A 25,199-nucleotide genomic window follows, 5' to 3' on the forward strand; every position below is an offset into this window, starting at 1 on the left:
ATAAAAAGAAAATAGGAGAAGTTCATCATATGTAATTGTTTTCTGCTTTCTTTGTGCCAAATTCAAGTACATATAAGTTGGGCAAAGCACTTTGCGCTTGCCCCTGAGATCTCTCTCTCTCTCACACACACACTCACACAAACATGATTATAAACAGGCCAAGTTTCTTTCTCATCCTAGCTCACATCATAACGGCGACTGAAGCAGCATTTGTTTCTACAAATGAAACCGAGTACAGGGCATTACTGGCCATCAAAAGCCAGATAATTTCAGACCCATTCAGTGCCCTCAGCTCGTGGAACGATTCGGTCCCCCTCTGTGCTTGGAATGGAGTTACATGTGGGAAGAAGCATCAACGAGTGGTTGCACTTGAGCTCCCATCGCTTCAATTGATGGGTTTCTTGTCTCCTTACATCGGGAACCTTTCTTTCCTCAGAGTGCTTAACCTCAACGACAATGGCTTCCATGGGACACTATCCCAGGAATTCAGTCAGTTGTCGAGGCTACGGGCCCTCAGGATGGCAATCAATTCTTTCCAAGGAGAGCTTCCAACAAATATAACTAATCATGCGTATCTCTCGTTCCTAAATTTGAGCAGAAACAATTTTCATGGAAGAATTCCAGGAGAAGTTGGGTTTCTTGGAAAGCTCATTGAAATAGATTTATCTCTCAATCATTTCGCTGGTACCATCCCACCTTCTTTGGGCAATCTCTCAGCTCTGAGTGATCTCAGTTTACACAGCAATAACATCGGAGGAAGCATACCACCAGAACTCGGGAAGTTGTCCAACTTATTGTTTCTCCGGTTATACAGCAACAACCTCTCTGGTTCCATTCCTACAACCCTTTTCAATATCTCATCTATCCTCACATTCACCGTTGGTGCCAACAATCTAAGCGGGTCTCTTCCTTCTGATTTATTCATAACATTACCCAACCTCCAACTGTTGCTCCTCCGCCGTAGTAAATTTTCAGGATCAATTCCAACTTCGATAATGAATGCCTCGCAGCTGGAGATGATCAGTATACTTGGAAACTCCTTTACGGGACCAGTTCCAGTGGATTTGGGAGGGCTTAAGAATTTGGAGGTACTAGCTTTTGGTCTCAACCCCTTGGGAATTGAAGGACGAGACGATTTGAGATTCTTTACCTCCCTTGCCAACTGCACCAAGCTACGCGTACTCTCATTATACCAGAATGGCCTTAAAGGCACATTACCCAATTCTATTGCCAATTTCTCAACGAGTCTTACCATTCTCCAGCTGGACTTTAATTTCATATCAGGAGTCATACCTTCAGGGATAGGGAACCTCGTGAACTTGCAACTTCTCTCCCTGAACTTTAACAAGTTTGTAGGGAGGATTCCTGAATCCATCGGTAAAATTCCCCAGATGCAGGAAATCTCGATTGCTTTTAATAATTTCTCCGGAAAGTTGCCACCCTCCATTGGCAACATCCCGTCTAGACTTAAGCAGGAATATGCTGGAGGGCACTCTACCCAATTCATTAGGGAACTGCACAAATCTGAACTTACTAGATCTCACTCAGAATCGGCTTGTTGGCCCAGTTCTGGACGGTCTCCTCCGTCTTACTTCACTCTCGCTAGGTCTGTCATTAGCGAGTAATGATTTCTCTGGTCCAATTTCCTATCAGGTCGGTAAATTGGTCAACCTCCAGGCGTTAGATCTTTCGGAGAACAGCATATCTGGAGAAATTCCACCCACTTTAGGTGATTGCCTGGTGTTGGAATCGCTCCGTCTGGGAAATAACCAATTCACTGGGACTATTCCACCATCTATGTCAAATCTAAGAGGCATCGAGGTACTTGATGTTTCCCGGAACAACTTGTCTGGGCCGATTCCACCGTTTCTGGCTGAGCTCCCTTTCCTCAAGAATCTCAATCTTTCCTTCAACATGTTCGAGGGAGAAGTGCCAAAGGGAAGAATCTTTGGTAACCTCAGCGCTGTCTCAGTTGTTGGAAATGATAAGCTGTGTGGAGGACCTCCCATGTTGCAGTTGCCAACATGTAAAGATGGAGCTCGAAAGAAACGCCGAAATGGATTTTGGTCTCAGAGGATAGTTCTGATAATTAGTGTGACTGTCCCTATTCTTCTTCTGTTAGTAGGAGGGATCATCACAACAGTTCTTTGCCAATCAAAAAGGTCGAAAAGGGAGACAACTCCAGCTTCTTTGATGGAGAATCATTGCCCTAAGCTTTCTTATGCAGAACTTTCTCAAGCAACAGATAGGTTCTCTCCAGCAAACCTGGTTGGAGAAGGAAGCTTTGGTGTGGTCTACAAAGGGGTCTTACCGAGCAATGAACAAATTGTCGCCGTGAAGGTTCTCAAACTTGAAGAAAAGGGATCAATCAAGAGCTTCATGGCTGAGTGTGAGGCCTTGAGGCAAATTCGGCATCGGAACCTGGTCAAGACTATAACTTCTTGTTCGGCCATTGATTTCAGCGGTGATGATTTTAAGGCTCTAGTGTTTTAGTACAAGCCCAATGGGAGCCTCGAGAAATGGCTGCATCCGATCCTGAACATGACAGGAGGAATTGACAATCACACAACATTCAGTGTAGCGCAGAGGTTGAGCATAGCCATTGATGTGGCTACAGCTCTGGACTATCTCCATCATCGGTGCCACGATTGCATAGTCCACTGTGACTTGAAGCCGAGCAATATTCTCCTTGATAGTGATTTTGTGGCACATTTAAGTGATTTCGGTCTTGCTAAGTTCCTCATGGCCAAAGCATCAAGAACACAGTCCAGTTCGATTGCGATCAGAGGAACTGTTGGCTACATTCCTCCAGGTAAATTGATCTACTATGAATTCTGACTGCCTTTTGTCAAAGCCACTCAAGACAATCTTGTTCAAGTCTTAATAGAAATTTGTTCAGTCAGCCTGTCCTGTTATTTTGTACAGAGCCAGATTTATGGTTCAGTAGTGTAGCCAGCGTGAAAGCATTATATGGGAGGAAGAGGCTGTCTACTAACAGCAAATTGACTTCATTTCCAAAAAGTGCAGCAGTGTCGTTACCAAGCTTGACAATATGGAGAGTTCTGATTGATTCGTAAAATGTATCTGCAAAAACCTGAGTCCAAAATCCTATGTACTTGTACTTTGAATCGTAGATCACTCCAATAAGTAGCAATAAGTTGTTAAGTTCTAAAGGGTCTCATCCTTGATGCAGAATACGGCATTGGTCGGGAGGTGTCGACACAAGGAGATGTGTACAGCTTCGGGATTCTCTTGCTCGAACTGTTCACGGGAAAGAGGCCCACTAATCCCATGTTCAGTGGCGAGTTCGGACTACATGAGTTTGTTGACAGATCTCTATCTCATGGGCTGAATCAGGTTCTGGACCCATTGCTCTGCTTGGAAGAAGTACAAGGTAACCTCCACCATTGCTTGGTCTTGATCCTCAGAGTCGGGCTCATGTGCTCAGCTGCACAACCGAATGAAAGGATTGGCATTGAGGAAGCAGCTGTAGAACTGCAAAAGGCACGGGATGTTCTACAAGTTTGCACTAAATGAAATTGAGGGTGAGTTCCATATGCTCGCTTCATGATAATAACAAAGAATCGAGCGTTCGATTGCTTGTAGATCTCTTTCATCCTGTACTTAATGCCACTAGAATTATGTAAATAAGTTTGGCGTGCTCTCCTTAGCTGATAGTTAGCAATCCACATGAATTCTGCTTACTGATAATCCCACAAGAAGTCAATTTGGTATATCACGTGATTACAAACAAGAGGGCGTACACAATGCTTAATTATGACTTAACCACTATATGTACACGACTTACTGAGTTAGATTATATAGGAGCTAGAGAAATAAGCTAAATCGGGTTGGCCGCAAACCTGCAGTAGTTGCAAACACTTCGTAAAGAAGCTCGTGATTATTTCTGGCTTCGTCTCTACTGGCTGGATTCCCACACGACAGCCCAATCCTTCGGCCAGAAGAGGATCATCTCCTGTTTCACGCTCCACACGTACTAAATTATGTCAACCCCATTTTATCGTAAAGAATCACAACTCCAAAAAGTTGCACCTGTTGCTCCCTACAAAAGACGGCTCTGCCCACCTGAAGATGGCATTCCCTCTTCCTGTTGTTTGATATGAAAAAAGTCCATGTTGCTATTTGTATTGATGAGCCACCGGGATGGGCCGAACAGGGTGCGAGGGCCGAACAGGGTCTGAAATACTAGGGGTGGCAATTCGTATCGTGTCATGTTTATACGTGTCGTGTCTAAACGGGTTCGTGTCATCGAAGTCATAACCCGTACACGACACGATTATAAACAGGTTAGGTTTTGGAAACACATACACGACACGTTTATATCCGTGTCAATCCGTTTAAACCCGTTTATTGAAACGTGTCATAATAGGTACACGTATATACGACACGATTATAAACGTTATCAGGACACGTTAACACAACTTGTTTATCCGATTAACTTAGTTACCTGAATACATTAACACGACATGTTTATCCAATTAACTCGTTTATCCGAACACGTCACCACGACATGTGTTGGATTGGGTGAAAGAAAGGAAAGGAAATTAGGTTAGGCACTTAGGAAGTTAGAATTACATGAGGATATTTTGGTAAATTCAAATATATAAACGAGTTAATGGGTTACATGATTATAGTAACACGATTAAACATGTTTAATCGTGTATAATCGAGTTACACGAGTTCAACCCGATAAGACACGCTTATTAATCGTGTTTAAACGGGTTGGACCTGTTTAGACCGATCATCAAAAATGTCCAACCCAAACCGTTTAGCTCCATGTCGTGTTATCGTGTCGTGTGAAATATTGCCAGCCCTATGAAATACATTGTTGGGGCAACCACTCAGCCTGTAAGACGTTGCACTGTATATGTCTATCTATCTATCTATCTATCTGTCAATATATATCGATCTATCTATATATATCTATATCTATCTATATCTATATAAAAACAAATTTTCAGCTAAATTTTCACGCCGCCACATTATCAAAAATAAAAAACGAAACTCTTACGTTGCCACGTCATCGATTTATATTAAGGAAATTATTATATTCTTACAAAGGAATGAAATATTCTCATATAGATTTTTTGAATTTGATTAATTAATTATGAAATAATAGAATATATAAATTATATGTATAAAGCTCATTGAAATATATACCAGGGAAGAAAATATGCAATAGAATATTTGCATTTTATATACATCAGCCAATATATAGATTATCTATAATGGAATGTAGTCTAATAGGGCATCACAATAACTTACGGTATAAATAATATAGTCTATATTTATTAATGTGGTATTTTAAATATTGTATTTCCTTTTATTAAATTTAGACATCTCTCTTTAGTTGACTATAAATATGTGTTAATACTACTCGAGTTCTTCGACAAGTATAAAACGGTAGTTTCTCGAATGAAGGTTGTTTCTTTTCTCATATTTTTTATTAATGAATCGTCACATGCAGATTTTCTCCTCTATGATTGAAGATCCCCAAGTCCCAATCCATATTCAAGTGGTAAGGGATTTGATGGACCCTATAGATTCAATAAACAGTAGGTTCTCGAATGAAGGTCGAATTTTCTTTTTTTGTGATGAATTGTCACATGCGGATTTTCTCGACTATATTTAATAAGAATAAATAGTAGGTTCTTGAATGAAAGTTTTTTCTCCTTTTTTTCTTTGATGAATTTTAACATGTGTATTTTCTCCACTGTGTTCGAAACTCCCGAGTCCCACTCCAAATTCAAATGGTGTGGAATTTGATTGACCTTATAGATGTTACCTATAATGAGATGACGCCTTACTTACATAAGAAAAATGTATACAAGAGATGATCCAATTATATATATATATATATATATATATATTATTTAGGAGTTTTTATCAACAACTTGAAATTTTCATTAAGGTTTTTGTTGCGATAACAATAACTATATCACATGGAGAAAATATAGTATGAGCAATTAGTATTTATTATTATTTATTATTTTGTCCAAAATTATTATTTTTATAGAATTATTGCATTTTTATTTATTAAGAATCCAAAAGTTGTTTATTTTAATATTTAACTGTTTCATAAATAATTTTCTCACAATAATGAGATACTACATAAATATATTGAAATACTGATGTTTGATATTTTGAATTGATGATTATTTTAATTTATTGGATATTGTATAGTTTTGGAAAATTTTATTTTGCGTTATACATCATATCCAAGAGACCAAGATTTGATACACGTATGGAAGTTAAAAATATATACAATTCCAATATACACTATCCATTAAATATTGAATAGAAACATGTATTATTTCTTATGATTTTATTTTTTATAAAATAAAATAATCATATATATATATATATATCCAACTGCAAGATATAAAATCTTACGAGTAGGTCTTATTTTCCTAAACTAATTTCTTAAATTTGTTTCTTCTTTTTTCAATTTAAATAGACACTTTCCAATTGTTTTACTTTTCTAAAATAATATTGTAGATTATGTGATCCCAACCTGAACCAAACAAAGTCGTGGAGGGGTAATCAACCTATATTAAACTTTTTTTGTCACTTTTGCGGAATAAAGGTAATACTCTCCAACACAAACTAAATTATAACAATGTAATCTGATTACTATCAATATAAATATCATAACACAATCATTTTAATTGAGAAAATTAGAAACATTTCCCGTGCCATAGTGTGGGTTTTCATTTAGTATTCCAGTCGAATTCTCACGCCGTCATATCATCACAAATAAGAAACGAAACTCTCTCACTTTGTCACGTCATCACTTAAAGGAAATTTTTTATCATTAATTATACAATAGAATATATATTAGTTGTATATAGCCCAATAAAATATATACTACGTACATTAGCTGCGATTCATGAAATTTTTTATATTGTAGCAATTGAATTGTTCATATATATTGTAGCAAAATATAAAGTTGGAAACCAATATTAATGAGTATTTATAATATTTATAGAGTTGCCCTTTGCATTATGGGCAAATATATTCTTATAATATTAACCACAAACAAATTCCCATTTATATAATAATATTGTTTGTTTATACAATCAAATATATTTATATTGTTGTTTATATAATATTGTTTGTTTATTTATTTTTACTAATCTAACATTAAATATTCATAATATTTTATTATCTAATAGATATAGTAGAATATATAGATTATATTTTCTTCATTTTAGAAATATATATATATATATATGTATTTGCAGTATATATATTATATATTGAGATTTGGGCTACTATTACCAATTATATATATGCCGTATATATCGTATAGTGGAACTTAGACGATTATCTCCTAAGATAAAATTTTCATTATATTGGAACTTTTATATTCGATGGAAAATTTCCATATTAATTTGTATGACGTTTGCTTTATATATATTGTGCATGTTTATTCGATATACTACCATCAGTATCTTACATCAATTTGGTCAAGTTGCAATACTTCACCAACATTTTCACTAGGTTTTGCCAGGATTTTCCAAAATCCATAACCGTCAAATTCATTTTTTTTAGGATGTTATTTGGATGTTAGTTTATTTGGTGCATTTATTGCATGAAAATTTCTCTTTTAATCTATACCTTAATAAATTATGATGTGGTACAACAGTTTATCATATATTAAAATAATTGGGACCGAAAAAAGTATCAAAATTATCAAATTTGATATGATTTTCCTTGATAAAAAAGTATATTTTACGTGTTTGACGAAGTATATTATTTTATTAATCAAAATTAAATTTTTACTAATTTATTGTTTCTAATGAAATTAGGATTCATTGATGCATGTAACGTGAAAGTGTAAGCAAGTCTCAGATTGATCTATTTCGGGCCTTACTTTTAGTAGAAGCTTATACACAATTAATAATTATAAGATAATTACACTCTCATCGAAGTATCGCTCAAGTAAAGATATCGTTTTTGCTTAGTCGATATGAATGATTTATGTAAATTGTTGATATCCTTAACATAATTCATTCGGTTTTGACTAAATTATATTTATGCATACATGTAGAATTATTTAGATTAGTTGCAACAAAAAATTTTTCAATTGCACCTGCACAACACGGGAAAACTGCCAATCACAGATATGGATTATATATGTCAGATCTGTTTATAATCTGTCTCTAATCTCATATTAGATACGGATTATAGATAGATTCACATTCGTTCGAATAACAGGCATTGCAAACTAGTATCAGTCTATAATCTCGGCTATATTTGTTGAGACGAACACATCCATCTATATTCCGTCTCTAGGAACATATTACAGACTGAAAGAGAACCGTCTATAATTTTGTATGACGATCAAGGAGTCCGTCTGAACTTCCGTCTTCACAGACATAGACGGATTAGGGACGGGTACCTTCCGTCTCAAAGACCCTCCTTAATTTGTCTAAATTTTTTTTTAAAAAAATTCGTTAATTTTTTTTTTTTTTGGTTTTTCCCTGAGAAAGCGCCATCCTTGGCATATGCAGAACACGAGTTACAGATCTCAGCAAAGTATATATTGCAACGGCAACGCAACAAGAACAAAAAAGTTGCATAGATCTCAGCAAATACAACAACAAACGTCAGAAAATCTACACATTTGCTGTGGCATTCCCCAATTCACATGTAACTTGCTGTATACAACAACAAAACATCAACAAATCTACACACTTTCTTTTGGTTGAAACAAATCTACACACTTACTGAGGCATTCCCCAGTTTTCAAGTAATTTCCTTTGTCCCTTTGCACAGATTCTCCTCTGCAAGTTTTTCTACACCAAGAAGCCTGCAACTAATAGCAGAGCGGTTGTGAGAAGAGCGAGAGAGAAGCAGAGGAAAAGGTCCTTCGTCGGGGTAACAAGTGTCTACAGAGGATGAGGATGACAAGCTCATGTACAGAGGAGGTGCTTCTCGTCGTGGGGCAGCAGGTGATGCACGGAGGATGAGCAGGAGGAGAGGGCCGAGATGGAGGTTGAAGGATGGGAGTGAGGATGGCTGAAGTCACCGCGGTTGCTCTCTGATGTTGAAACCATAAAATGAACTTGTGCGGAAGAGGTGATTAGAGAGAGAGAGAGAGAAGATATACTGCTAGAAACAAATGAGGTGGTTGAGATATTAATCGAGTGAATAATAGGGACGAAAATGGAGGGATTTTCAAAACACAAAAGTGGCGCGAGTGATGATGGGGTTTGTAATGGGATTTTGGGGTTTCGCGGGTGTTCAGTTTTTCAGTTTGAGATGGATTAGAGGCGGACCGTTTCCATCTCAAGTTACAAACGGACCATAACCCGTTTGAAATGCTGTCTCAAATTACATACGCAAAAGAAGCTCGTCTGAAATTCCGTCTGCCAATGTTAGAGACGTAAATAACTCCGTTTATACCATCCGTCCATTAATTTTAAGACAGAATGCTCGGTCTCTAAATTAGACAAGAATGGTGCGTTTGGTTTCAGAATTAAAGTAACTTTGATTTTGATTGTGGAAAAGAACAAATGATTGTGTAGTGTATTGAGTTAAAGTTAAAGTTAAAATTTTTGTGATTTTAACTGTGAAACCAAATGGAGCAGAAGCTTTTCGTCTCAAAATTCATCTATAATATTTACAGATGGACTATTCGTCTCGAAATCCGTCCCCAAACGTATCATTCGTAAACCGTCTATATTTCTGTCTCAGTTATAGATGGATTCAAATTCATCTATAATTTTTCGTCTCAAATCGACTATTTTCTAATAGTGCAATACACGGGTCATCAACTAGTTTGTTATGATAGTTATTGAACAGCTATAAATACGATAAGGAATTTTTATATGAGTTATTTTTCAAATATTATAGCTAGTGACAACTTTTTTTTTTCAAAATTTAAATATTTAGTAGCCAAAAGTTCAGGGCCTGTTTGGTTTCTCAATTGTATTTTAGAATCACAATTCTAACTTAATTCTACCCACTACAAAACAAAATAACTCATACAAAGTCAAAGAGTGGATCCCATTTTTATCACTTTTTCCCACAACAAAACAACATAACTCATACAAAGTCAAAGGGTGGACCCCATTTATACCACTCAAAATCAAAATCAAAATCTGATTTTAAAATCCTACTATGAAACGAAACACCACCTCAGATTTTTCTTTCTTTACACTTAATTATACGTAGACTCTTTTTATGGCAATGCTTGATTACATAGCAGAAAATTTTTCGCACTTCTACTTATACCATTTTATACAGATTTATATCATATATATATATATGCAATGGAAAGTTTATCATTATAAATGTATTACACACACATATATAAATATATATAATATATGGCATGGTTCTAATAAGATTGTTGAAACGTTGCTATACAAATAATAATTTAGTATGAAGCCGTAGTTATTATTATTTTTTGTGTGTACATCCTGGTATTTGAAAGTATAATATTAGATTCCAACTAATTCAGTTCCAACTTGATCGGTTCACTTGGTGATGAAATTATTTTAATCCAATTGAATTTATATTTGAATTCCATGTTGAATGCGTTCCAAAAAAGGTTCCAAAAATACTCAGGTTCTCTTTTAATTTTTTTAAAACTATATTTTTTTTATTCATGGTCTTCAAATCTTACCTAGATAATATTGACCATCACTCTACTTTTTCATTTATCGATGTACAATTAACTCGGTCTTTTTATTTTTTTTTATATAATTACATTGATAAAATGAAAAAGAATATAGTTAAAACTTAACAGAAATTTTCTGCTATCATATAAAAAAACATATAAATGAAATGGCACTGTTTATTCCTTTCGAGTGTAACAAGTGTATCGAATAATTTATACATACAGGGTTAATCGCTTTGAACTTTTGATTAAATATTTTTCTCAATGCATCTCAAGTAGGCTTTTTGCTCAAAGGTGGTGATGGTGTTGGTGGTGGTGTTCTCCAGGGCCAGCCGGAGCTCCTCCCCCGCCTTCAACGGTGGGGCCTGAACCCTCGGAGCTCTCAGCAATATCCAAATCCCTAGTATGGCTTCCTTTGCCAACCTTCTCAGCCTTCTTGACCTCTTCATCGAAGTGGACATCATCCTCGATCGATAGAACGAGCGCTTCAGTCCCATGCGGTCCTTTCACAATTTCCTCCTTGACCTTCCAGTGCTCGTCGAAGTGTATGACCTCGGTCTCTTGGCAAGTCTTCTTCTTCCGCTTCTTGAGGAAGCAGAACAAGGCTGCCGCGAGGAACGCACAGAACAGGAGGCCCCCACACGAGATCACTACGATGATTATGATCGTGTGGTGGTGGGGGTGGTCTGGTGCCGGCGGTGGTGGCAATGGGTGCGGAGGTGGGTGGACATGTGGCGGTGGTGGAGCAAATGGGTGGGGGTGGGGATGGGGTTGGGGTGGGGGAGGGAGGAAGTGGGGTGGTGGGGGAGCCATGGGATGGGGGACTGGTGGCGGTGGAGGGAGGACATCAGGAGGAGGAGGGGGTGGGTGAGTGGCGGCCGGTGGTGGTGGTGGTTGGAAGTATGGGAAGTTGAAGGTGATGCCTTGAGGAGACGACATATTAAATTTCTTAAGTTCGATTAGTGTTTTCGTTTATGTTTGATGTGTGAAGAATGTGGGAGTCCAAGTGTCTATTTATATTGTTTGTCATTGAAATGAAATATCTATTTTTGTGTATTTCTTGTAGAAATGGTTCAATTTCCTCTCTAGTCATAGAATGACTTAGCTGCCATTCTAAGATTGGGTAGTAAGTTGTTTGCATTGGAAAACACTTCTCTCTTATTGGTTTCCGTAGTGTGTATATGTATATATTTTCTCTTCTTAATTTGGATCCAAATTGCCCCACGGAAATTGGGAATTGAAGGATATAAATATATTTGCTTGCCCTTCACAACACACAAGCGCTTCATAGGTAAGACAAGGATGTTTGCTTACTTGGCTGCTCATAGTTTGCTGAATTTCCTGTTCTCACTATACGTAATGCTTGGCACACGAACTATAAATGCAAAGTTCGTAACATTTCTTCTCGTTCCAAATATGGGACAGAGAGAACAATGGCAATATGGATCGATTCATGTGATTCAACAGTTTATTCATTTAAATATGATGTCAAGTTTGAGTCTTGTGTGAGTGAAGAGAATTCATGATTGAAGAGTTTTATTTTTTAGCAGTGGCTAATCAGGCATTAATCTGGAGAATTTTATCATTTCCAATTTTGAATATCAGGTGATCCAGATTGAAGAGAAGGATATTGATGGACACAAGAAATTCCATCCGTAACAAGTATTAATTTATATGGTAAATTAAAATTGGTAAATTAAAAAGGTCCAGAGATGGGATCAAAAAATTTAGAAGATTCATCCTTGAAATGAATATAGATATTCTCGTTTGTAAACCGACAAAAAGTTCACGTTTCTATCCCGTTATACATCCTTGTTATGCGAATGAGACGCAGGAATAGTATTAACAGTTTTTTCTTTCGGTTAGTTTTATTATAATCACTTCTCACTTAAAACTTAAAAGTAATCAATGATAAAGTAATTTGCCGAAAAAAATAATCAATGGTAAAGTACAAAATTAATATTTTACCCTTTGTTTGAATAAGAGCACACGGAAGATTAGAGTAAATGATTATCATAACTATGGTGTATTTTGTGACCAAAACCGTTTGTTTGTTTATTTATTTATTTTTTAATTATAAAGGAGGCCCAAGACCTATAGTTAATAAAAGAGAAATTCTAAATAACTAATAAAGGAGTACGGATAGTCCCATAATGTATCGAACCTACGACCTCTAGATCAACATGTAAGGGCACAATAACGACATCAGTTTGTTTTATTATTGTAATTTGCTAAATAAACATACAATTTCAAAAAAAGATCATTTCCCTTAAATAAAGTCTTAGGTTCGAGTATTCTAAGTGGAGGAAATCCACGCTCAGAGAGTTAGGGTGTGTTTATTTTTCTAATCAAATAATTACTTTACCCAATTTAATTCTATTTTTTTTCCTAAATTCAACTCTATAATCATTATTTTTTTATTTTTTCTCTCATTTAATAATAATTTTTCGCTCATACTTTTTCCTAACTTTTTATAATAAATTTCAAAAAAACTTTTACACACATATATATACATATATATTCTCACCTATTCATATATTTATCAACACTTACAATAATTATTTTTTGTATGTTTTATTCCCAAAAATAAAATTGAGTTGAGTTGAATCCCAGTTCAAAAACCAAACACGAGCTAACTTTTACTCATTAGTAGGCCGACTCAAATCAATTCTAGATTAATCGATCCACTAACAGGCTTTCGGTTACAAGGTAGTGGGCACCGAAGAAAAAAGCAGGGTTATTGACTTAGTATAAAAAATTAAATGCTAAATAAAAAGGACGTTAATAATTCTACTGCAGAGAGTCAAACCGAGACCTATAAAAAAATTGAATCTATAATCTTTTGATTTTCTAAAAAATAACGTGTATTATTACATTATATTTTCTTTCTCTAAACCTTTCTTTTGTTTTTTTTTTAATTTTGATTTACCAAAAAGGAAAAACATTTGGATAATAATCTTTGACGGATATATGTATGATTGCCCTTCACATCACACAAGTGCTTCATAGGTAAGACAAGGATGTTTGCTGACTTGGTTTCTCATAATTGGCACACGAATTATATCCGTAACATTTCTTCTCGTTCCATGAAAGCCTATTTTACTTTATCACCAAATCAAGCTAATTATGTCTCTCTCTTTTTTTCGGTGTGAACTCTAATATCCGGAAACTCAATTGGGTTCAAACTAATACAGTCGAGCTGGGTTGACCCACTAAGGGATAAAACTCTCTCGATGTAAATTTTTTGCATTCACAAGGACTCGAACCTGAGACTTTACTTAAGCGGAACAAAGTCGAACCATTTGAACCAATTCACGTGGGCAGCTAATTACTCATCTAATTCTAGTTTTAAGACCAATAGTACTTTCTTCTTATTTTTGGCATTAGAAATATTCTTATTTTTTGGTGAATAGTTATGTTGCGCAAGCCTAGTGTCTGAGACTGATTCTCGATTAAATATACTTGATTGTCACCGCGAGATGCTTTTAATGAATTTTGAACCCTTATTACAAGTAAAGTCCTTCCACTTAAAATTAGCGAGTCACTTAAGAGCTATTATGTTGCAATCATGATTTTCTAATTAGAAATATAAAAAATTCAAATTAAGATTAATTTGGAGAAATGTTGGCTTTTATACCGTACAAAAAATTAATTAGTAAGTATTTTGAAAAATCTAAATCATTTAATATCGGTCGAAATTTCATAATTTTGCACATAGATAGTTTTATCACTAGTTTCACTTATAATCTGCGTTGGTTATTATAAAACTACTTTGATAAACCAAAAAATTGAAGAAATTTTTTTCGACTCGCCACATCGCGAGGATGTGCACCCTAGTAAGTATATGGTAAATGGAAAGATTTTATTAATATGTATTGATACAAGTAGTTCGGTAACTTTTTCACTTAGGTAAGATTTCAAATTCGATCTTCTAAATGGGATGAATCCACAATTGGGAGAGTTTTAGCCCTTTGGGAGGTGACCGGACTCAAACTTAAATTAGTTGATGATGGCGGTAATGAGAGAAGAGAGGACCAAGCCCCCAAAACAACGAACGAACGACCCGAAGAACCTTAGGAATCCACCTAAGTTATCCGAAGTCAGAAAAGAACAACTCAAAGAATGAGTTACTCTAGAATATAAATTGATTACTTCAAAGATGACTTGCCCATATCCTTACACGATCATCCTATTTATAGAACAAGGACACAAGGACTTTTTAACTTTCCAAGACAACCCATTAACTCTAATTCTATCTTCTCGGATTTTTCTGGACACAACTCACGAAAATGACAAATAACTTTTTCTAGACAATTCCAAATTACGAACAGTTTCATTCATTAGAAATTAGACTTCTAGGGCTTTCCAATGACATCTTATTTGACCCTATTTAGTGCAGAAACGACTCAGAAAACTAAGCACGAAATGACTCTTCGGTTTCAGTCCAACAGCCTTTAATTATATTCTAGAACCATCATATGGTCTTCTCGTTTTCTCCATCATTCTCCTCCGGTTGGAAGAGACTTGTCTCCAAGTCCTCCCTTGTGAGTTCTTTGATGATGGCCTCCCTCAAAGAACATTGAGGAATACACAACTTATTGGACTTGAAAAGATAGCCATCATGTACGAGAAAGTCCTTCCAAGGGCCTTTGGAACATTCACGGCATGTCTTGGAGAAATCAACATCCTCCTCATAAAGCTCCTTGATGATCTCGAACCCCAACACTGTTACTTGCATAGACGAAAGCAATCCACACCTCCGACTCAAAGCATCAGCGACTTGGTTTTGAGTGTCGCTCTTATGCTTGATCACGAACGTGTAGGCTTGTAAGAACTCCACCCACTTGGCATGGCGATTGTTGAGCTTATGCTGGCCATTAATGTACTTCAACGCCTCATGGTCCGAGAAGAGCACAAATTCCTTCGAAATAAAATAATGCCTCCAATTGGCCAAAGCTCGAACAATGGTATAAAATTCCTTGTCGTACGTCGAATAATTCCTCCTCGGTCCATTCAACTTCTCACTAAAGAAAGCAAGTGGTTTGCCTTCTTGAGATAGAACGGCTCCAATTCCCACATTCGAAGCATCGCAACATACCTCGAAGACTTTCTCAAAGTCAGGCAAGGCAAGAAGTGGTGCCTCCGTCATCTTCTTCTTTATTAGCTTGAAACTCTTTTGAGCCGACTCGTCCCACTTGAATACACCTCCTTTCAAGCACTCCGTGATGGGAGCGACAAGAGTGCTAAACCCCACAATGAACCTCCGATAGAAAGAAGCTAGCCCATGGAAACTCCGGACCTCTTGGAGAGATCTTGGAGTCGGCCAATTTACGATCGCCTCCACTTTACTTGGATCCATGAGAATGCCTTCTTGAGAGACAATATAACCCAAGAGTGACACTATTTGTGAGGAAGTGACACTTCTTGAGGTTGGCATATAGGCGTTGCTCTCGAAGCACCTTAAAGAGCTCTTGAAGATGCTCCAAGTGCTCCTCCACGCTGGTACTATAGATCAAAATATCGTCAAAGTAGACGACCAATAACTTGCCGATGAAAGCTTTCAACACATGGTTCATGAGGCGCATGAAAGTACTCGGGGCACTAGAGAGGCCAAATGGCATAACTAGCTACTCGTAGAGACCATATCTCGTCTTGAATGCCGTTTTCCACTCGTCTCTGGGACGCATTCGAATTTGATGATATTCGCTCCTAAGGTCGATTTTGGAAAAGACCGAAGCTCCATGAAGTTGATCAAGCAAATCATCAAGTCGCGGTATTGGAAAGCGATACTTGATGGTGATCTTATTCACAGCCCGACTATCAATGCACATCCTCCAAGATCCATCCTTCTTTGGCACGAGAAGAGCGGGAACCGCACAAGGGCTCAAACTTTCCCGAATCAACCCCTTATGCAAAAGTTCGTCGACTTGACATTGAAGCTCCTCATGTTCCTTTGGACTCATTCGATACGCTGCCTTACTTGGTATAGCAGCCCTCGGGCACCAAACCAATATGATGCTGCATATCCCGCATGGGAGGAAGTCCCGACGGAATCTCATCGGGCACCACATCCCGAAATTCTTCAAGCAAAGACTTCACTACGGGTGGAATATCCCCTCGTTCTTCATTCTCCTCCAAGAGCACGAGTGCATAAGCCTTCGAAGAACGATCCATGACTTGGAGAAATTGGGATTTGGAGAGATAAAAGCTCCCTTCTCCCATGACGGCGTTAGACTTGTCATCCATTCTACAAGGTGCTAGAATAATCTTGACACCTTCCTTGACAAAGGAGTAGGTGTTCTTAAAGCCATCATAAATCACCCTTCGATCATATAACCACGGCCGTCCAAGAAGTAAATGACACGCATCCATGGGAACCACATCGCACATAATCTCATCCTTATAATGCGTGCCAATAGAGAATTGTACCAAGTAACGTTTATTGACGTGAACGTCGTTACCTTTCTTGAGCCAAGAGAGCTTGTATGGATCCGGATGAGGCTCCACCTTGAGGTGCAACTTTTCCACCATGGTAGTGGAAATGACATTCTCACAACTCCCACTATCGATAATGACCGTGCACACTTTACCATGGGAAGTGCATCGGGTGTGGAAGATGTTATGTGGCAACCACTTATCGTCCTCAACATGTGCGGACTTCAAGATGCGTTGAACGACGAGAGTCTTCCCTTGATCACCATAAGTGACCTTTTCTTGCTCAACCTCATTCTCCTCGTCGTCGTAAGTGTCGTACACTGGCTCATCATTAGCTTCCTCCACTAAGGAAATAATCTTCCGATTCGGGTACTCGGAAGCGATGTGACCAAATCCTCGACACTTAAAGCATTGTTTTGAAATCGTGCTTGAAGTGTTGCGAGAAGTGCCACCTTGTGCGGGTTTAGCCTTGGAAGAAGAAGCCTTACTAGTCGATGATGACTTCGGAGTCGGAGCACTCCCCCGGTTAGAGACCCCGTCTCTTCCCAAGATCTTATGAGTACTCTTCTCCTTAGATTGCTTCTCCACACGAATGGCCAGCTTGCAAACATCCTCGAAAGTCCAATAAGGTTGCAATTGGACCACGTTACGAATCTCGGATCGAAGACCGCAAGGTACCGAGCAATGGTTTGTTCCTCGGGCTCTACGATATCGCACTTCATCATGAGATGCTCAAACTCCGCGGTGTATTTCTCTACGGTCAACTCCTCTTGCTTGAAGTTGTAGAGCCGAGAGAAAATATCTTGCTTGTAGCTTGCGGGAAGAAACTTCTTCTTGAGCTCCCGTTTCATCTTTTCCCACGTCACAATCCTCCGTTTTCCTTCACGTTCTCGACGCCTCTTCAAGTTCTCCCACCAAACTGAAGCATGTTTTTCCAATTTGATGGCGACTAACTTCACCTTCTTTTCTTCGGAAATGTTCTTGAAGTCGAAGACTCGTTCAACGATAGCCAACCAATCAATGAAATCTTCTGGGTGCATTTGACCTTCAAAGTCGGGAATGTCGACTTTGACGCCATAATCCTAAAAACGATTCCTCCAGCCAAGTCGAGGAGAAGCTCTTTCAGTGGACAAATCGGAATCTTCGTCATGGAAAGGGTTAACCTCCCCAACCTTGCCAACATCCAAACCATGACGTGTCTAGTCACGATTTCTAGCTTGGAGATGCTCAAGTCGCTGTTGGAGTTGTTGCACTTGCCTCTTCAGCTCATCCATCTCGACATCACGAAGGTCACGCTCCGTGGGAGCCACGTTGATGTCAGGTACTCTACGTCGACGGTTCGCCATGGAAAGAACCGTGGCTTTGATACCAATCTGATGGCGGTAAGGAGAGAAGAGAGGACTAAGCCCCCAAAACAACGAGCGAGCGACCCGAAGAACCTTAGGAATTCACCTAAGTTATTCGAAGTCAGAAAAGAACAACTCAAAGAATGAGTTACTCTAGAATATAAATTGATTACTTCAAAGATGACTTGCCCATATCCTTACACGATCATCCTATTTATAGAACAAGGACACAAGGACTTTTTAGCTTTCCAAGACACCCCATTAACTCTAATTCTATCTTCTCGGATTTTTCTGGACACAACTCACGAAAATGACAAATAATTTTTTCTAGACAATTCCAAATTACGAACAGTTTGATTCATTGGAAACTAGACTTCTAGGGCTTTCCAATGACATCTTATTTGACCCTATTTAGAAACGACTTAGAAAACTAAGCACGAAATGACTATTCGGTTTCAGTCCAACAACCTTTAATTATATTCTAGAACCATCATATGGTCTTCTCGTTTTCTCCATCATTATCCCCCGGTTGGAAGAGACTTGTCTCCAAGTCCTCCCTCGTGAGCTTCTTTAATGATGGCCTCCCTCAAAGAACATTGAGGAATACACAACTTATTGGACTTGAAAAGATAGCCATCATGTACGAGAAAGTCCTTTCAAGGGCCTTTGGAACATTCACGGCATGTCTTGGAGAAATCAACATCCTCCTCATAAAGCTCCTTGATGATCTCGAACCCCAACACTGTTACTTGCATAGACGAAAGCAATCCACACCTCCGACTCAAAGCATCAGCGACTTGGTTTTGAATGTCGCTCTTATGCTTGATCACGAACGTGTAGGCTTGTAGGAACTCCACCCACTTGGCATGGCGATTGTTGAGCTTATGCTGGCCATTAATGTACTTCAACGCCTCATGGTCCGAGAAGAGCACAAATTCCTTCGAAATAAAATAATGCCTCCAATTGGCCAAAGCTCGAACAATGGTATAAAATTCCTTGTCGTACGTCGAATAATTCCTCCTCAGTCCATTCAACTTCTCACTAAAGAAAGCAAGTGGTTTGCCTTCTTGAGATAAAACGGCTCCAATTCCCACATTCGAAGCATCGCAACATACCTCGAAGACTTTCTCAAAGTCAGGCAAGGCAAGAAGTGGTGCCTCCGTCATCTTCTTCTTTATTAGCTCGAAACTCTTTTGAGCCGCCTCGTCCCACTTGAATACACCTCCTTTCAAGCACTCCGTGATAGGAGCGACAATAGTGCTAAACCCCACAATGAACCTCCGATAGAAAGAAGCTAGCCCATGGAAACTCCGGACCTCTTGGAGAGATCTTGGAGTCGGCCAATTTACGATCGCCTCCACTTTACTTGGATCCATGAGAATGCCTTCTTGAGAGACAATATAACCCAAGAGTGACACTATTTGTGAGGAAGTGACACTTCTTGAGGTTGGCATATAGGCGTTGCTCTCGAAGCACCTTAAAGAGCTCTTGAAGATGCTCCAAGTGCTCCTCCACGCTGGTACTATAGATCAAAATATCGTCAAAGTAGACGACCAATAACTTGCCGATGAAAGCTTTCAACACATGGTTCATGAGGCGCATGAAAGTACTCGGGGCACTAGAGAGGCCAAATGGCATAACTAGCTACTCGTAGAGACCATATCTCGTCTTGAATGCCGTTTTCCACTCGTCTCCGGGATGCATTCGAATTTGATGATATTCGCTCCTAAGGTCGATTTTGGAAAAGACCGAAGCTCCATGAAGTTGATCAAGCAAATCATCAAGTCGCGGTATTGGAAAGCGATACTTGATGGTGATCTTATTCACAGCCCGACTATCAATGCACATCCTCCAAGATCCATCCTTCTTTGGCACGAGAAGAGCGGGAACCGCACAAGGGCTCAAACTTTCCCGAATCAACCCCTTATGCAAAAGTTCGTCGACTTGACATTGAAGCTCCTCATGTTCCTTTGGACTCATTCGATACGCTGCCTTACTTGGTATAGCAACCTCGGGCACCAAACCAATATGATGCTGCATATCCCGCATGGGAGGAAGTCCCGACGGAATCTCATCGGGCACCACATCCCGAAATTCTTCAAGCAAAGACTTCACTACGGGTGGAATATCCCCTCGTTCTTCATTCTCCTCCAAGAGCACGAGTGCATAAGCCTTCGAAAAACGATCCATGACTTGGAGAAATTGGGATTTGGAGAGATAAAAGCTCCCTTCTCCCATGACGGCGTTAGACTTGTTATCCATTCTACAAGGTGCTAGAATAATCTTGACACCTTCCTTGACAAAGGAGTAGGTGTTCTTAAAGCCATCATAAATCACCCTTCGATCATATAACCACGGCCGTCCAAGAAGTAAATGACACGCATCCATGGGAGCCACATCGCACATAATCTCATCCTTATAATGCGTGCCAATAGAGAATTGTACCAAGCAACGTTTATTGACGTGAACGTCGTTACCTTTCTTGAGCCAAGAGAGCTTGTATGGATCCGGATGAGGCTCCACCTTGAGGTGCAACTTTTCCACCATGGTAGTGGAAATGACATTCTCACAACTCCCACTATCGATAATGACCGTGCACACTTTACCATGGGAAGTGCATCGGGTGTGGAAGATGTTATGTGGCAACCACTTATCGTCCTCAACATGTGCGGACTTCAAGATGCGTTGAACGACGAGAGTCTTCCCTTGATCACCATAAGTGACCTTTTCTTGCTCAACCTCATTCTCCTCGTCGTCGTAAGTGTCGTACACCGGCTCATCATTAGCTTCCTCCACTAAGGAAATAATCTTCCGATTCGGGTACTCGGAAGCGATGTGACCAAATCCTCGACACTTAAAGCATTGTTTTGAAATCGTGCTTGAAGTGTTGCGAGAAGTGCCACCTTGTGCGGGTGTAGCCTTGGAAGAAGAAGCCTTACTAGTCGATGATGACTTCGAAGTCGGAGCACTCCCCCGGTTAGAGACCCCGTCTCTTCCCAAGATCTTATGAGTACTCTTCTCCTTAGATTGCTTCTCCACACGAATGGCCAGCTTGCAAACATCCTCGAAAGTCCAATAAGGTTGCAATTGGACCACGTTACGAATCTCGGATCGAAGACCGCCAAGGTACCGAGCAATGGTTTGTTCCTCGGGCTCTACGATATCGCACTTCATCATGAGATGCTCAAACTCCGCGGTGTATTTCTCTACGGTCAACTCCTCTTGCTTGAAGTTGTAGAGCCGAGAGAAAATATCTTGCTTGTAGCTTGCGGGAAGAAACTTCTTCTTGAGCTCCCGTTTCATCTTTTCCCACGTCACAATCCTCCGTTTTCCTTCACGTTCTCGACGCCTCTTCAAGTTCTCCCACCAAACTGAAGCATGTTTTTCCAATTTGATGGCGACTAACTTCACCTTCTTTTCTTCGGAAATGTTCTTGAAGTCGAAGACTCGTTCAACGATAGCCAACCAATCAATGAAATCTTCTGGGTGCATTTGACCTTCAAAGTCGGGAATGTCGACTTTGACGCCATAATCCTCAAAACGATTCCTCCAGCCAAGTCGAGGAAAAGCTCTTTCAGTGGACAAATCGGAATCTTTGTCATGGAAAGGGTTAACCTCGCCAACATCCAAACCATGACGTGTCTCGTCACGGTTTCTAGCTTGGAGATGCTCAAGTCGCTGTTGGAGTTGTTGCACTTGCCTCTTCAGCTCATCCATCTCGACATCACGAAGGTCACGCTCCGTGGGAGCCACGTTGACGTCAGGTACTCTACGTCGACGGTTCGCCATGGAAAGAACCGTGGCTTTGATACCAATCTGATGGCGGTAAGGAGAGAAGAGAGGACCAAGCCCCCAAAACAACGAGCGAACGACCCCGAAGAACCTTAGGAATCCACTTAAGTTATTCGAAGTCAGAAAAGAACAACTCAAAGAATAAGTTACTCTAGAATATAAATTGATTACTTCAAAGATGACTTGCCCATATCCTTACACGATCATCCTATTTATAGAACAAAAACACAAGGACTTTTTAGCTTCCCTAGACACCCCATTAACTATAATTCTATCTTCTCGGATTTTTCTGGACACAACTCACGAAAATGACAAATAACTTTTTTTAGACAATTCCAAATTACGAACAGTTTGATTCATTGGAAACTAGACTTCTAGGGCTTTCCAATGACATCTTATTTGACCCTATTTAGTACAGAAACGACTCAGAAAACTAAGCACGAAATGACTCTTCGGTTTCAATCCAACAACCTTTAATTATATTCTAGAACCATCATATGGTCTTCTCATTTTCTCCATCAGTTGAGATATAGATATTCCGAACGCTTAGATGATGTACACTGAAAGTTAAAAAGGCTTTATGTAGTTCGGCTTAAATATTTTGATGGTCCCCCTTAAAATAAATCTATAGATATTCTGCTTTGTGAATCCGCAAAATATTTCAATTTCCATCCCATTATATATCCTAAGTTATGCAAATCAGACACAGGAATAATATTGACAAATTAGTATCACTGGCTAGTTTTTTTAAAAACCAATTCTTATTTATTAAGTATTAATGAATAATAAAGTACAATTAATCTAGAGTAAAAAATATGTTGGTTGAAACGGATTGGTGTTGGTTTCTCTTAAGTAAGATATTAAGTTCAAGTCTTATGAATGGAGAAGATTCACGCTATGAGAGTTTTACCCTTTAATGGACCTCCCCAGCTCAAACTAATATATTGGACCTTTGGATACTTGCAGAGTGCACATTGAAAAATAATTATCATAACTATACGTATTTCTATGACTACAATTGCTTTGTTACTGTAATTTGTTGAATATAATATTAGCATGAAAGGCCTATGGACTATAAGGAATACTGGAGATCAAATATATAATGGGATGTGAAATGACGGTAAATTGAATTCAAAACTTCTTAGTTGTAAGTCATGGACAAATACTACAACACCGAACCACCCTTTTTTTCTTTTTCCTTTTCTTTTTATTACAGGAAAACATCCATGGATATAGTATAAAAAATGAAAAACTAAATAAAGGAGCATATGTGATCAACATAAATCGAATATAAAACGTATTGGTTTTAAAGAAGAGAATAATATCATTATATTACACCCCCGTCGTCTAGAAATCACGTCTTTGGCTCATTATTACTTTTTTGTGAATTATGCATTTACCATTTCCGAAAAAATATTTCAAGAAAAATATTGAAACTTGTGGATGGTTACTTCAAAATCACGTTGTAATGTTTGAGATACTCCACCGAGAAATACAAGCTTGAGATAAGCTCCAATATCCTTACTAAATATGGTGAATTTCTAATTCTAAATTTTGGACCTTTGGTTCTTTCTGAGTATAGTTCATGATTGTTACGGATTATCAAAAAGTGATACATCTAATTAATAATACATAATTTATTATCATTGATAAGGAAAACTCCGAATCCACTTGTTCACTAAAAAATAAGATTAATCACATCAAATATCATGAACTTTCACTAAATTCCCAAATCCAACATCAACTTTTATTTTTCCCAAATCTAGCAGCAACAAGCCGACGTTAGACTAAATCTAACATCCAACCACAAGTCCATCAATTTGGTTGACGTAGCAAGGTAACGTCGATTACAGGCAAATAAGCATTTTCCTTCAATTTTTTATTATTCCTTCACAACCATCTTCCTCTCTCTTCTTCTTCCCCTTACTCTGTCATCACCTTAGCCCGCCTCTTTCTATCCTCACCACATTCCTCGGCCTCCTTCCTTCCTCACCATATCACAACCATCTCCATCTCCTCCTCTTTCCATAACTGCCACCATCATCATCTCCTTCACCTCTTCCTCTTGTCCTTCCACCAACACCACCACTTCCTCTTTCAGCTCACTGCCACGGCCATCACCCACTTCATCTAGTTGCTAGAAGTGAGGTGAAGGAAGATGGAGTGACAACACACTTGTGGCATGAAGCAGAAGAGCTGTAACAAGGCACGAGTTCAACCACAAATAACTCGAGGATGCTCGAGACATAGGAAAAACAACGGCAACAGCTTGAGGAGATCAAGAAAGGGTTGTGGGCTACTATGTGTTGTGGTCGAGAGTGTGTGTCTGTCAAGAGGAGCCGAGAGAGAAGGAGGTGATGGTGTATGCTGATGAGTGACAAAGGAAGAGAAGGTTGATGATGATGATAGATGGCAGGGATGCTAGTATGTCATCGAGGAGAGGAGTTGGCCGAGGTGACGGAGAGGAGAGAAGTTGAGAATGGAGGAGGGGAGAATGGTGATGGAAGGAGGTGAAAAGATAATAATGGAGGTACTTAAGAAGATAAAAGGGAGAGAGCCGAGAGAGAGGGAGGAGCCAAGGATGATTGTGCGCACCCGAATTTTCATCTCGTCGGGGCACGCGTGCGCGAAGCCTAATGCAACGCGGCTTGGGAGTGTCCACCTTCCCGGGGACGTGCGACGGACGCACGTGAGAAGGAGTCGCCACTTGTCATTTTACGACCCGAAGGTCGAGGGCCAACAAGTTACCCGGGTCTAGGGGTACAAGGTACACCTAATTGCTAAGGCATATGGTCTACGAAACCCGAGATTCCGAATTCGAGGGTTCTGTTACATGCAAGCCTATATCTCGCATGCCCTATCGGTACTCTAGCTTGTCTAGGCTTGCCATTTTTTATTTAATTACCGCTTAATTAAGTTCCGCTCATCTTACGCGTTTTGACACCGTAAATTCGAAGAAACTCTCCGACCATCCG

The 25,199-nt window shown here is 39.0% G+C and overlaps 4 protein-coding genes across 5 annotated transcripts; 2 read left to right on the top strand and 2 right to left on the bottom strand.

The window, feature by feature from the left end:
- On the top strand, positions 1 to 3,747 carry LOC116189851 (probable LRR receptor-like serine/threonine-protein kinase At3g47570). 2 transcript variants are annotated; one of them, XR_004152492.1, is made up of 2 exons: positions 1 to 2,812; positions 3,194 to 3,747. XR_004152492.1 is itself a non-coding variant. In XM_031519588.1 (2 exons), the coding sequence occupies exons 1-2, from the start codon at positions 2,542 to 2,544 to the stop codon at positions 3,535 to 3,537; spliced, it is 615 nt and encodes a 204-aa protein (XP_031375448.1). In that variant the 5' UTR covers positions 17 to 2,541; the 3' UTR covers positions 3,538 to 3,747. The 2 variants fall into 2 exon arrangements, 1 of the variants encoding a protein (XP_031375448.1); XM_031519588.1 differs by having other exon boundaries at positions 17 to 2,812.
- LOC116189848 (probable LRR receptor-like serine/threonine-protein kinase At3g47570) lies at positions 1,798 to 2,493 on the top strand. The gene has a single exon (XM_031519586.1). It carries the CDS (start codon positions 1,798 to 1,800, stop codon positions 2,491 to 2,493), a length of 696 nt encoding a protein of 231 aa, XP_031375446.1.
- Positions 3,748 to 10,810: 7,063 nt separating the features above from the next.
- LOC116189846 (inverted formin-2-like) lies at positions 10,811 to 11,649 on the bottom strand. The gene has a single exon (XM_031519585.1). The coding sequence runs from the start codon at positions 11,588 to 11,590 to the stop codon at positions 10,940 to 10,942; it is 651 nt and encodes a 216-aa protein (XP_031375445.1). The 5' UTR covers positions 11,591 to 11,649; the 3' UTR covers positions 10,811 to 10,939.
- Positions 11,650 to 20,076: 8,427 nt separating this feature from the next.
- On the bottom strand, positions 20,077 to 22,221 carry LOC116189849. The gene has a single exon (XM_031519587.1). It carries the CDS (start codon positions 22,219 to 22,221, stop codon positions 20,077 to 20,079), a length of 2,145 nt encoding a protein of 714 aa, XP_031375447.1.
- Between the last annotated feature and the right edge of the window lie 2,978 nt (positions 22,222 to 25,199).

Source organism: Punica granatum, unplaced genomic scaffold (genome assembly GCF_007655135.1).
Source record: "Punica granatum isolate Tunisia-2019 unplaced genomic scaffold, ASM765513v2 Contig00027, whole genome shotgun sequence".
Taxonomy (NCBI): Eukaryota; Viridiplantae; Streptophyta; class Magnoliopsida; order Myrtales; family Lythraceae; genus Punica; species Punica granatum.

What these genes read in the sequence shown, in the direction of transcription:
- LOC116189846 (XM_031519585.1), bottom strand. Translation starts at nt 11,590, where the DNA reads ATGTCGTCTCCTCAAGGCATCACCTTCAACTTCCCATACTTCCAACCA.
- LOC116189849 (XM_031519587.1), bottom strand. Translation starts at nt 22,221, where the DNA reads ATGGCGAACCGTCGACGTAGAGTACCTGACGTCAACGTGGCTCCCACG.
- LOC116189848 (XM_031519586.1), top strand. Translation starts at nt 1,798, where the DNA reads ATGTCAAATCTAAGAGGCATCGAGGTACTTGATGTTTCCCGGAACAAC.
- LOC116189851 (XM_031519588.1), top strand. Translation starts at nt 2,542, where the DNA reads ATGACAGGAGGAATTGACAATCACACAACATTCAGTGTAGCGCAGAGG. An exon ending in TGTTGGCTACATTCCTCCAG is followed by an intron (nt 2,813 to 3,193) that starts GTAAATTGATCT and finishes TCCTTGATGCAG; the next exon opens with AATACGGCATTGGTCGGGAG.